At 35.3% G+C, this 12,735-nt stretch overlaps 1 protein-coding gene across 1 annotated transcript; it reads right to left on the bottom strand.

Moving 5' to 3' along the window:
- Positions 1-1,358: 1,358 nt before the first annotated feature.
- LOC145013908 (protein LIFEGUARD 2-like) lies at positions 1,359-2,826 on the bottom strand. The gene is made up of 4 exons (XM_078972260.1): positions 2,379-2,826; positions 2,013-2,126; positions 1,767-1,924; positions 1,359-1,677 (listed from the first exon to the last, which is right to left on the bottom strand). The coding sequence occupies exons 1-4, from the start codon at positions 2,632-2,634 to the stop codon at positions 1,471-1,473; spliced, it is 735 nt and encodes a 244-aa protein (XP_078828386.1). The 5' UTR covers positions 2,635-2,826; the 3' UTR covers positions 1,359-1,470.
- Between the last annotated feature and the right edge of the window lie 9,909 nt (positions 2,827-12,735).

The following is a 12,735-nucleotide window of genomic DNA, read 5'->3' on the forward strand; positions in this document are numbered from 1 at the left end:
AATATTAAATACAGACAATATAATTATGTTTATAATCGTAGTAACAGAAAGATCGGATATAATCATAGTTAACAAGTTGATGAAAAAAAAAGAAAAAAAAAAACAAATCAATGAAACTAAGGAACAATTTATCAATAAACATATCCACCACACTGAGGAAAAAATATCACAGTTTTAGAGAGGGTTAACGGTGCAACTTGTTGCCTATTTACCCACCATAAGGATGTAAACTTTTATATTTTAGTGTGTTATATGTTCGAATATACAAACACTTATCAAAATCATAAGATTCTACCTTAATGTTTTAAAATACCCAAATTAACTTTCACGGGCGCTGCTTAGCTACGAGCCACAAAATTTAACTATGAACGTTTAAAACAATCTTGCAAAAAATATGAAATTGAACTCTTATTTACTCTGATATAAGAATATACTTCCATTTTCCTTTTTTTTTTTTTTACCATAATCTAAAACATAATTCGCATTATGTTTTAGGTTATGGTAAAAGAAAAACCATTACCCCCACCTCCCGGGTGGACCGTGCTTAGACGGGTTTGTAATTTTTCTAGTATATATATATAAAGTAAAAAATAGTTGATAAGACATTTCTCTTTTACTAACAGGAGTTTGTATTTAAAACGGATATTAAGTAATAATGTTGCTGATATTTTATAAATCTTGGTTTGATATTGTTAACCCGGGTACACGTAATATCAGACAAAGTGACAAATTCATAATGAATGTCTGGCAAAACACCAAATTCAAGTTTAAGGATCGCTACGTACAGATCTACTAACCCAAAGCCCGGTCCAAATAACTATCCCGTTCCCATTGAAATTTAAAGTCCACAAAATTTATACTATATCAACTAATGTATCAGGTCCGTTTCTAAATCAAAGTTAAAGAATAGTTTTGATGAAGTTTACAATCTAATACTATATTTTTGCAAGATGTGTCTTTCAAAGTTGAAAACCTTGCATTAAACTTATTATATGATTTTTTTTTCTATTATAAAGCTAAAAATAAAAGTATTTAAGTAAAAATAATCTAATATATTTTCTAAAATACAATATTATAATTAGCTTAAAAACGCAAATTACAAATGGAATTACAATATTTTATTGGAAATCAATAAAAATAAAATTCCATGACAAATAAATAAATAAATAATTGTCATCCTTTTAGAATGCCAAAATATTTATTAAACTAGCAATGAGTTAATAAAGTTTCTTGATAATATGCTAGTTTTTACTTATCGGCAAACAGCTAACATATACATAAAAAATAAAAATAAAGCCAACAAACAAGACAATTATTACAAAAAATTAAATAAATCTAACTAAATACGAAAAGCAAGAAACACATTAAACGAATAGCTCCATAGCAACCAATATCATCTCATATATATGTTTATCCACAAATCGAATACATCATTTCGTGTGCATATCAACAGTTCATCATACCAAACATCTAACTATCAGCAGCTCTGAAAACAGTAAGCAGCGACAAGAACAGGTTGATGATATCAAGATAAAGCGAGATAGAAGCCCATATGTACTCATCGTATGTGTAGCGTTTGATCAGATTATCAGTATCATAAACAATGTACCCACAAAAGACAATGGAAGCCAGACACCCGTATATCATCACTGAAATCTTACCCAATGGGAAGAAAATCTGCACAAATATGAACACAAGCATGTAAATTATCTGAATGAATCCAGAAATTAGGAAAGGAATTCATTGGATAAAATCAGATGATGAACCTGAATGAGAGAAAAGACCATAAGAACCATAATGGCACCAAACAAGAATGGTCCTAAGAAGTTGAAGTCGTAACCTCTCCTTGCAGCCCAAAAAGTGAACAGAGTCAAACTCACGACCACCACCGCAGTCAGAATAGCAGCTTCCAAGATCACCTTCCCTGCAATATTATCCAACATTAGGAAACTGAACATGTATAATAACCCTAGAAAATATGTTTGACATGGAATAACGGAAACGATGCTTACCGCTAGTGAATGCGCATGTCAGACCGATTGCGAAAGCAAGAGTCACAGTGAAGATCGCAAGAAGCAGATAGTTGATCGGATGACGCTGATGATAGTAGTACAATGGGCACAGGGCTGTAAAACAACACAAAACCGTAATCAAATACACGATCACACGGATTCGAAACAACATTAGAAGTTACAAAGAAATCAAACCAAATTATACCACTAGAATTTTAATTATCTATTGACGATTGACAGAAGCGAACCATAATAAGGATCAGGGCAAATTATAACAGAAAAACCTCATCGATTCATGCTCGCACGATTTAAACCAAAAATACATATATTACAAATAAATCGAGGGAAATTGATTCGAGAACTTACTTATGAATGGCGCGATGATGAGAACAATATAACAAATCAATCCACCGGTGGTTGTTGTCATGAAAGTGACAATGGGATGATAAGAGACAACGACGGCACCGACAGCGACGGTAAGAAGTAACTGTATGGCGACGATAGAGTATATCTTCCGAATGAATGACCACCGGAGTTCAGGCGACTCCAACATCGTTGGATACAGCACTCCGCTTGTTCCCGACTCCACGTCGGTCTTCCCAAATGGCTGTTGGTTCCACATCTTAGAGAAATCCGAGTAACCTTCCGGCTATCTGACTCGAAATTGAGAAATTAGGGTTTAGAATTGGGAAAACAAGAGGGTAATTTGAACAAATTCTGAACTTAACGAAGAAGTAATAAGGGGTTTGGGAAGGAGTTATAAAGGTGGCCAACAGTAGTTTCCCTGGAGGATTTGAGAAACTTCTTGACTCATCGTCGCTCGTACGTGTGGTGTCTACACGCGTGCAAGAATAACAGCACTTCCATATTTTTCTCGCTGATTCCTTTTTTCCAATTCTAGATAATCACAGAAAAAATAATAATAATAATAATAATCGAGGTTGTCAAGATCGGGATCCTACTTAGGATCGATTTTGGGTTTGCAAGATCGGGATCGTAAGATCGGGATCGAGATCCTAAGATCCCACAAAATAGAATATAATTTTAATTTATAATATTTAATCATAAAAACTATTTCAAACATTTAGTTTTTCATTCAAAAGTTATAAAAACTTCAAAATATTAGTCATAAGTCACAATAAAAAATGATAAATGGTAGATTGGTAAAGGGTAAAATGCATAAAGTGGTAAAAAAAAAAAAAAAAAAAAAATCATAGGAAGGTAGGATCGGATCGGATCTCGATCCTACGATCCTACCTACGATCTTACGATCTTACCTGCGATCCTACCCCAAATACGATCCTTTTACGATCCGGATCGTTTTTCATACCTAGGATCGTAGGATCGTACGATCCTACGATCAGGATCGCGATTTTGACAACTATGTCTTTGGAATCGTAGTGAATCGCATCTATTGGGAAAACGAGAGGGGATGAATGCGATACAAATTGAATTTTTAATTTGGTTGATGAGTTAACTGATTTCTAAATAAGGTGACCTTTCTTTTATTTGGTTGATGAGTTGATAAATAACTCATTTCTAAATAAGGTGGACTTAATATTATTTATATGTAATGTTACAAATAAGAAAGATAATACGATAAAGACTTAAATTTTCAACGTATCTATACTAATAAATTAATGTTTTTTTTTTATACTTATCATAGTCTTATTTAATTTGTCAAATGTTATTTTGTGATTATTTTTAATTAATTTTTTTACACATGTAATTTTATAAGTTTTCTATTTTATTAAATTTCACATCATATTTTAATATAATAATTGCAATAAATGTAGTAATAAATAGATATCAATTTCATTAATCAACTTACTTTTTAATTTCAAAATTCTTAAAATTAAAGCTTATTAGTTTCTTTTATTTATTTATTTAAATTTAAAAAATAACAAATATTTCCATTATAATAATTTATTATTATTTTTTCTTATTTTCTTATAAATTCAAAATTCTTAAATATTTTGACTTTTATATATTTTTTTATAAATTAACACATGTAATACATGGATCTCAAGAAAATAATATAGTAAAGAATTAAATTTCCATCCTATATAGTTGTTGATAAAAAAACTGATTTCTATGTATAGTTCAAGATTTAATAAAAAAAAATTTTAATACGATGAATTTTTTATTTGGTTCATGATTTTATAAAAGATTATACACATATTAATATACTATAGTTCGTATGAATCGACTGTATATAATGGATCAGAGTATGAATTGACTTAAGAACACAAAAGTAAATATAATCTGTTTGACTCTTTATTGCTTCTGTATGAGTACCCGAGATGAAAGAGTTTAAAGGTTCACAAAAGTTACCCTATCTCCTATACCTACCCCTATTTATAAGAGTTAACAGAAGCACACAAAAAAATACAGAAGGGCTAAAACACTTAAGCTTCGAACTCTAAAATGCCCTTATGAAATACATACATTCGAATACATGATTACAGACTTCGAAACTAAACATGATACAAGATACTTCGACACCTCACAACCTATTTCGGACTCAATAATCCACTCCTTTGTGAGATGTGTCGAACCTATATCATTAACATATTCGTTGGTTGATGAAGTACTATTCGGATCTCTATGTACCAAATAATCGTCTTTCGAATCTCAGCTTTATCCCCAGTTGTATTCCTTTTGCAGTTATTAAGACGAACAAGAAGATTCGTGTACTGTGAATTTGTATACGTTTCCACATCAACAACTTGAAATAAGAACTTTGTAATCATCCGATTCTTATTCTTCCCAATGAACACAACACCCAAGGGCTTTAAACAAATCTCTCCATCTTCAAAATTCTCAAGACTTCCTTGACCTTTGAGCATTGATTGAGGTAATGTCACTGTTCTTCCTATTTCCAAAGCAAGTTTAACATCAGTCAAAGCTAGACAATCATAGTAATTGTCTATGAACAGCTTGATATGTGCAAAACCAATCAAGAAATCTTCTTTGTTGGTAACTTGAAGTTTCGACACATCAACAACACTCAATATCTTTGTAACTGATATAAGATCATTAAGATTCATGAGTGAAAAATCTGCCACTGAAAAGTCACATGCCACATTATTAACACGAACCACATGATATCGAAAATTTTGCAGCAGGCCTTCAAACAATGTATCCTTGGAAATGTTGAGCACTTTAACAATTTTCACTAAGGACCATACATCCTCTTCCATCTTTCCAAAGATTGCATGAAATCTCAATTTTAACTTCTTGTACTCCTCTTTATCTTTAAACTTATCCACCAACTAATATTAAGTTGAGATAAACATCATGTGATTTATGGGAAAATCTAGTTGTTGACATTTGAATTCTCTATCTCATAACTCTTCTTCGGTGCTTTCTCAAAATCATAAATATTCATAAGAGAAGCAATATGTTCAATTGTCTCATAGCAATATTGCTTATTTGGATCTCCTTTGTCAAGACCTGGAGGATCACCTTGCCTTTGTATCAAGATGTTATTGATCCGTCTTTGCTTTTCTATCTCTTTCTCCAAAGCTTTCTTCTTATCTTCTTTTGAATGAGTGACCTTGATACCCTTCCCTTTATTTTTTTATTTCTTCCTTCGATATTGGACGCTTTGAACTCGAACCCCTAGCAGTAGAACCAATGATTATGCCTTTGGTTAGAGGCTTCGAAGTCATTGTGGTTGAGGTTGTTGTCATAGAATGCCACACCCCCAAACCGGAACGACGAAAACGTTCGAGGGCGGAGGACGTCATGTACAATATCACAACAATTGTATAATAGTAATCAAAGCTAACACAACCAATATATTGATAAGAAAAGTATTTACATTTAGTTCCATACATAGTTTGTATAACATCAAAATGTATAACAAAAGTATAAAAGATGCGACTCTAAAAGCTTCGTCTTCTCAAAATCTTGTGGGTGTACCTATCTTACCAGTTCCCTGAGAATACAAGTGATATTATAGTGTATCAACATTTAAGTTGGTAAGTTCATAAGTATGCTTTAGTGATAGAAAAGCTTGTCTTTGTACTTTGAAAATGCTAGTATGTTTCTCCAGAAAATCATTATTTTCTATAGTGAATGTAATGTAGTCTTGTAAATGGATAAAAATATTTCATGTATGTTCTAAATATACTGTATTAGTGTACCCTGTACTAGAAAGTAGTGTATTGTATCTATATTTGCATGAAAACATAGTAGTGATTGTATGAAAACCTTTGTATGTATGTCTGGATACTATCAGGTGTAGTGTAAAGTAGTGTAGTGTTTGTGTGAAAACCTTTGTATGTATTCGTGGATACCACAAGCTGTAGTGTAAAATAGTGTAGTGTTTATATGAAAACCTTTGTATGTATGTCTGGATACCACCAGCTGTAGTGTAAAATAGTGTAGTGTTAGTATGAAAACCTTTGTATGTATGCCTGGATACCACCAGCTGTAGTGTAAAATAGTGTACGGTAGTTTTATTAATTAACATAAAACCATTGAAGTAGTGTTAATCCCGTAAACATATGTTTTAGTTTATACTGTTATGAGTTTCATATAACCATGCTTGATATGACCTGGTGACCTCTACGACGTTCTTCAGGCGTCTGAAAGTTATGACATTTGTTACCCCATGCTTGTCAACCTAACTGTAGCTAGCAGTTCAGGCGTGGGATTGTCAGTCCCATATAGATATATACACAAATCTCACGCTCTCCCTCCAGGAGACTCTGGTTTTACTATATAGGATTTAGTTCCGTACCCTGGTCGATGCGATTGAAGTAATGCCTCACAACCCTGTATTAACTGTTTACATGTAGTGTTGTAGTGTTATAGTGTTCTCTTTATACTAGAAACTGTATGTATTGTATTGTTTTAATGTAGGCTGTAGTGTAAAATAATTATACTTAAATCATTATTTTAGTAGCGTATACCTGTATCAATGTATTAGTGTAGTGTTTCCCAAAACTATACCTATTATAGTTTGTATAAATGTTATTGTTCTGTATATTGTACTTAGCAAATTAGTGTAGTGATTCTCATACTATACCAATTGTAGTTTAACTGTAGTGTTCTGTAATGTAATGAATTTTTTTGCAATTTAGTTGTATGAAGGAAAACACCCTTATGCTCGACATAGTACAAAAGGGTTAAAATATATAAATATTTTTACGAAATATAGTGAGTTCTCTGTTTGAGTTAATTGCAAAGGTCTTTGAAACTGTTTGAAATTTTTTTGTATAAAAACACAAAAGTCCTTATGTTTTACTTGTAACCCCCATTAAAAACATTAAAAATAGTGAAAATGTAGGGGCATGATGTGACATCCCCAAAATCACGGCCAGAAAAGACCGGTTTTGTTTATACTTTATTTCAAAATCAGAGTTATCTTTTAATAAATGGTTTGCGGAATTTGTCCCAAAACAATAATATGATAAAGATTTATCAAAAGCATTTCCATAGAAATGTATTCATTAAAAGACTCGGGATGTCATGTTCGTACAGATCAAAAGTATAAACAGTACAATATAAGCCTTACTACATTATTTCATATCTACAGGCCTATATCCGTAATCCCTCGTCCAAAACATCACACCTATGCTCATGCGCCACTACCTGTAATACATAAAACTGAGTGGGTCAGGCTTGGGAGCCTGGTGAGCACATAGGGTTTTCAACCCACAATAAATAAGTTTATTAATTTCATCAATCAACAATAACCCGATTACCCGTTCCCGTTATCCTCACTTTACGTCCCTAAACACCTATCATAAGGGACCTAGCCTAAGGATCATCATCGGGACGGACACTACTGCTAAGGGGATTCCTCAGCAATAAATGTCCTAATAGGCAACCATGTGGGGGATGGAGTACACCGGTGAACACATCGTTCACAACACCTACAGGTTGCGAACCTGCTAGTGTTCCACTGGACTGTCTAGAAGAGTCCGTGGTCGTCATCTATACTCCGCTAGATGACTGGATCAACAACAACAACATCGAGGCCTCTCATCATTTTATCACACATCACCTATTACATCTACCCATGTTTTACCCCAACATTTTCGTAGATATAAAATACATATACAGTTTAAATCATTGAAAACATGTATAACAACGTTCATCTAACGTAGATAGCAAGTATTCAGATAATATGCACACATAGCACGTAATTTATATAAAATACTTCATATCTATGTGTAAGCTGAAAGTAACTATGCACTCACCGGAAAAGGTGGTGATTCCGAACTCAGATAGCGCTTCGCTTCTTAAAAAGAATTTTTCTTCGACGAAACCTAGTATTATTACCACTAGAGTTTAGTTTATTATTCGTCGAGACTAATTAATAGTCTAGCTATTATTATTATTATATAAGCGTCAAAAAAATACTTATATAACCCATAATAATAGCCCAAGTATTTATTATAAGTTCCTAATAACGTTACTATAATTAAATAAAAGTTATATTAAAAATAGCGTAGGCGTAGCTCACTTACAGCGGGTTTTATAGAAAACCGGGCTTTGCTTGGAGCAGCGTTCCCGAGCCGAAAAGCTCTTCTTCTCAGAGCCTTCGAGCACTCCGGGGCTTCCGCCTCGTGCTAGGGAGGTTCCCTAGGCTTTTCGGGGGATTTCGGGGCTAGAGAGAGGTTCTAGAGAGAGAGAGAGAGTAAAGAGAAGAAAGAATGGGAAAGGTGTGAAGAAAATGAGGGTGGGAGAGGTGGTATTTATAGGGTGAAATGTGGCTGAACTTGGTGCCACATGTCACCATCTGGTGGCAAGCCTTGGGGAGAAAGCAATAGCCAAGATTGTGCCACATCACCCATTTTCGCACAGCACACTTCCGACTTCTAAAATCCGTAACTTTCACATACGACCTCCGGTTTTTACGTTCTTTATATCCACGCGTAGGTAATAATAAGATCTACAACTTTCATTTTGACACCGTCAACTAATTCTCGACCGATCTTAAATTTAACAGTACAAGGAGATTATACTGTTAAACGTCTGCGTAAAATTAATAACTTCTACATACGGACTCTGTTTTTGTCTGTATTTTTACCGTTGATTTCCTATTAATGAGATCTTCAACTCTCATTTACGTTGCGTAAGCCAAAAACCGCTCGAACTAAAATTCGAGTTTCAGGCCGTGCACTGCTAAGCCGAATCTTAGAAAAATCATAACTTCTTCATACGAAGTCAGATTTGGGCGTTCTTTTTATCGATGTTCTTAGTTTAACATATTCTACGACTTTTGTTTAGATTGCTAAGGCTAAAAATTCTTCTATCGTAAATTCACTATTTACGTTTCCCGGTGTCGTGCCGGTTTTGTCGTAAAACTTCGGCGGGCCATAACTTCTTCTTTATAGCTCGGATTTCGGCATTCTTTATATGCACGGAAACCTTGAGACATATTCTACAACTTTATGTAGAGATATCGGGATTATCTCACACTTTAATTTTGACGCTCATTTTTATTCTTTATTAATTATACATTTATAATTAAATAATAAACACATAAACACACATAATTCACATAATACTCAAATATTTCATATTTATTACTTCAAAAAGAGTTACAATAGTTGACCTAGACTATTACATTGACAAAAATGCTTAGCCCTGAAAACCCGGGCGTTACACATGAACTCACATTTTGTATGTGATTGTAGTTGGATAGCGGACTATAGAGATAACCCTCGAGTTGGCGTACGTGGAACTATCGGTATCCTAATAGTATTTAAACACACAATTCTATTTAAATTAGTGAAGCAATTAATTATAGTGTTAGGAAACACTTGTTTTGTGTTGAAAGTAATTACCGAAAATTGCACAAGTATTGCAGAGTGTTTTTGGTCCTAAAGAGGTTCTTAACCGAAAACGGGTTCTCGGCCGAACACAGGTTTTCGGTCTGAAACAGGTTCTCGGACCTGGGTGTTTTCGGTCACTTGAAGATATGAAGGTTGTTCTTGGTGTTCTTGGTGACAATATGAAGACGTGAAGGTTTTCACTTGAATGTTTGAATGTTCTTGGATGATCCTTGAGGGTAAAATGAGAGTATTTTCGAGTGAAATGGGTGAGAAATTATCAATTTTTCGAATGGAAAACTTATATACCGCTTGGGTTCTCAGTCGGAAAGGGAGTTCTTGGTCGAGAATGGGTCTTCGGCCGAAATCAGTTCTCGGTCCAAAGGTTTTCGATCGAAAAGGGTTTTGGTGCGAGGGTTTGCGGTCCGAGGGGAAACCTTGAATATTTGTGTGTTATTGATTCCGAAAACTTATATAAACACTATTTATATAATTTAAGTTATTTTCTAACCCTCAAGAATTTTAACGAAATAAATAAAACTCAAAATTTTATTTTTCGGAATTGACTTTTTATTGAGTGGAAAGTCTCGAATTGTCACATTATCTCCCGTTAGAGCGAATTTCGTCCCCAAATTCTTTCTATAGAGTACAATCATGGACTAGGAAAAAGATGTGGGTACTTTTTTTGCATCTGGTCTTGTCCTTCCTAAGTGAATTCAAGTCCCCGCTTGGCATTTCAGTGAACCTTCACTATCGGTATGCGACTTTGTTTCGTTCGTTTGACTTCCTTATCCATGATTTCTACTGGCTCTTCTACGAAGTTAAGATTCTTGTTTATCTCGATTTCATTGAGTGGAATCACAGGAGTTTCGTCGGATAGACACTTCTTAGGATTTGACACGTGGGGAAGACATAGTGTATGTTGCTAAGCTCTTGAGGTAGATGGAGTTTGTAGGCTACTGGGCCGATTCTAGCAAGAATCTCGAATGGCCCGATGTATCTTGGATTTAGCTTTCCACGCTTTCGGAAGCGTATCATGCCTTTCTAAGGTGAGACCTTCAACAGAACGTTGTAACCAGCCTAGAATTCCAAGGGTTTTCATCTATTATCTGCGTAGCTCTTATGTCTATCTCTCGAGGCTTTTAGTCATTCTTGGATTTGTATGATCTTTTATCTGGTTTATCGAATGATTTCTGGGCTACTGAGAGCGCTGTCAGGGACTTTTCCCTTAGCTAGCAGTATGTCACCCACCCCAGCCCATCATAGAGGGTATCTACACTTACGACCATAAAGGGCTTCGAATGGAGCAACCTTGATGCTAGTGTGACTGTTGTTGTTATATGAAAACTCAACAAGTGGCAAATGGGTATCCCATGCTTTATCAAAGTCGATCACACATGCTCTCAGCATGTCTTCTAGTGTTTTAATGGTTCTCTCACTCTACCCGTTAATTTGTGGATGGTAGGTTGTACTCATATCCAGCCTAGTTCCAAGAGCCTTCTGAAGTGACTACCAGAATTGTGAGGTGAATCTACTATCTCTATTCGAGATAATAGATATGGGCACATCATGCAGTCGTAATATCTCTCGAATGTAAGTTCTAGTTAGCTTCTCCATTTTGTCTATTTCTTTGATTGGCAGGAAGTAGGCGAACTTGGTTAATCTTCCAACGATCACCCAGGTAGTATCATGACCACCCGTCATCTTGGGCAACTTGGTAATGAAATCCATTGTGATCCACTCCCACTCCTGCTCAGGTATTTCTGGTTGTTGAAGTAAACCTGAGGGCTTTTGATATTCTACCTTTACTGTAACATCCCAAGTCCATGTATATCTTGTAACACCTTGATCTTTTGAGCTCTTGTCCATTTTGGCCCTTATTAGAGAAAGTGTGGTAAACGAGTATGTGGGGCGTAGTAGAGTGTACGCTCAGCGTACTCGAATGTGTGCATATGACGTGGAGGCTACCTAGTACGTGGGGGCGTACCAGTGGGTAAGTGCATTGTGACCCTAATTTTCGGACATGAGACCTATTTAAGCGACCTTAAGTCCCTTGGACTTAGCCCTAGAGAGCCTCCACTTCCTTAGAGCGCCCTTACACTCCAAATAACTTATGTGGGACCATTTTGAGCTTGGATAAGGGCATTGTGACTCTTTTAGTGTTTATTCCAAGAAGAAGAGGTGGTTATAGAAGCTTGGAATGAGTTGGTGCTTTCAAAATCCTGCATCATAGTCATCTTGCAAAGCTTCTGAAGGTAAAAATCTTGGATCTTTCATCTTAAATCTCTAGATTTAGCTAGGGTTTTCTACCTTGTCCCTTTTTGGTTGATTTTGGACATCCATTATGAGTTAAGCAACTCCAGAAGATGGGAGAGATACATCTGAGGTCCCTTGGTCCTTTAGTGTCATAAAAATAGGAGCTTGATAGGAGATTTGGCCTCATGCATGGGTTAAAGACCTTGGAAAGGTCTTAATGGAGAGGTTTGGTGTGTATGAAACATGAAAAGGCATAAAGTTGCCAACTTTATGCCTTAGGACATCTTACAGACTTAGATCTTGCTTTTGGACGTAAAGGAAATGAGTATTAAGCAGTTAATGGAGAAAGTGCTCTAATTGGTTGTACGCTGGGCGTAACCTAGTTTACGTCGCGCATAGTCCCAAGTCCCAGTACGCTGCGCGTACCAGGATGGTACGCCAAGCGTACACAGTGCAGATGGGTTGAATCTATTTTGGGCTTTCGAGCTATTTGGGCCTCATTAGATTATTGGGTATGGTGTATTCTGCAAATTATGGGGCTAATTTATCTATTATGTGCCATGGATATAGTAGTTGAGCCTAATTGGGCCAAGAGGCCCATTAGTAATTGTGGACTCAGATTTTGGGCCCAATAGCAAGGGAAGGATAATTGGGTCTCATGGATGGGTTTGGAG

Source organism: Lactuca saligna, chromosome 9, assembly GCF_052625555.1.
Source record: "Lactuca saligna cultivar CGN05327 chromosome 9, ASM5262555v1, whole genome shotgun sequence".
Lineage (NCBI taxonomy): Eukaryota > Viridiplantae > Streptophyta > Magnoliopsida > Asterales > Asteraceae > Lactuca > Lactuca saligna.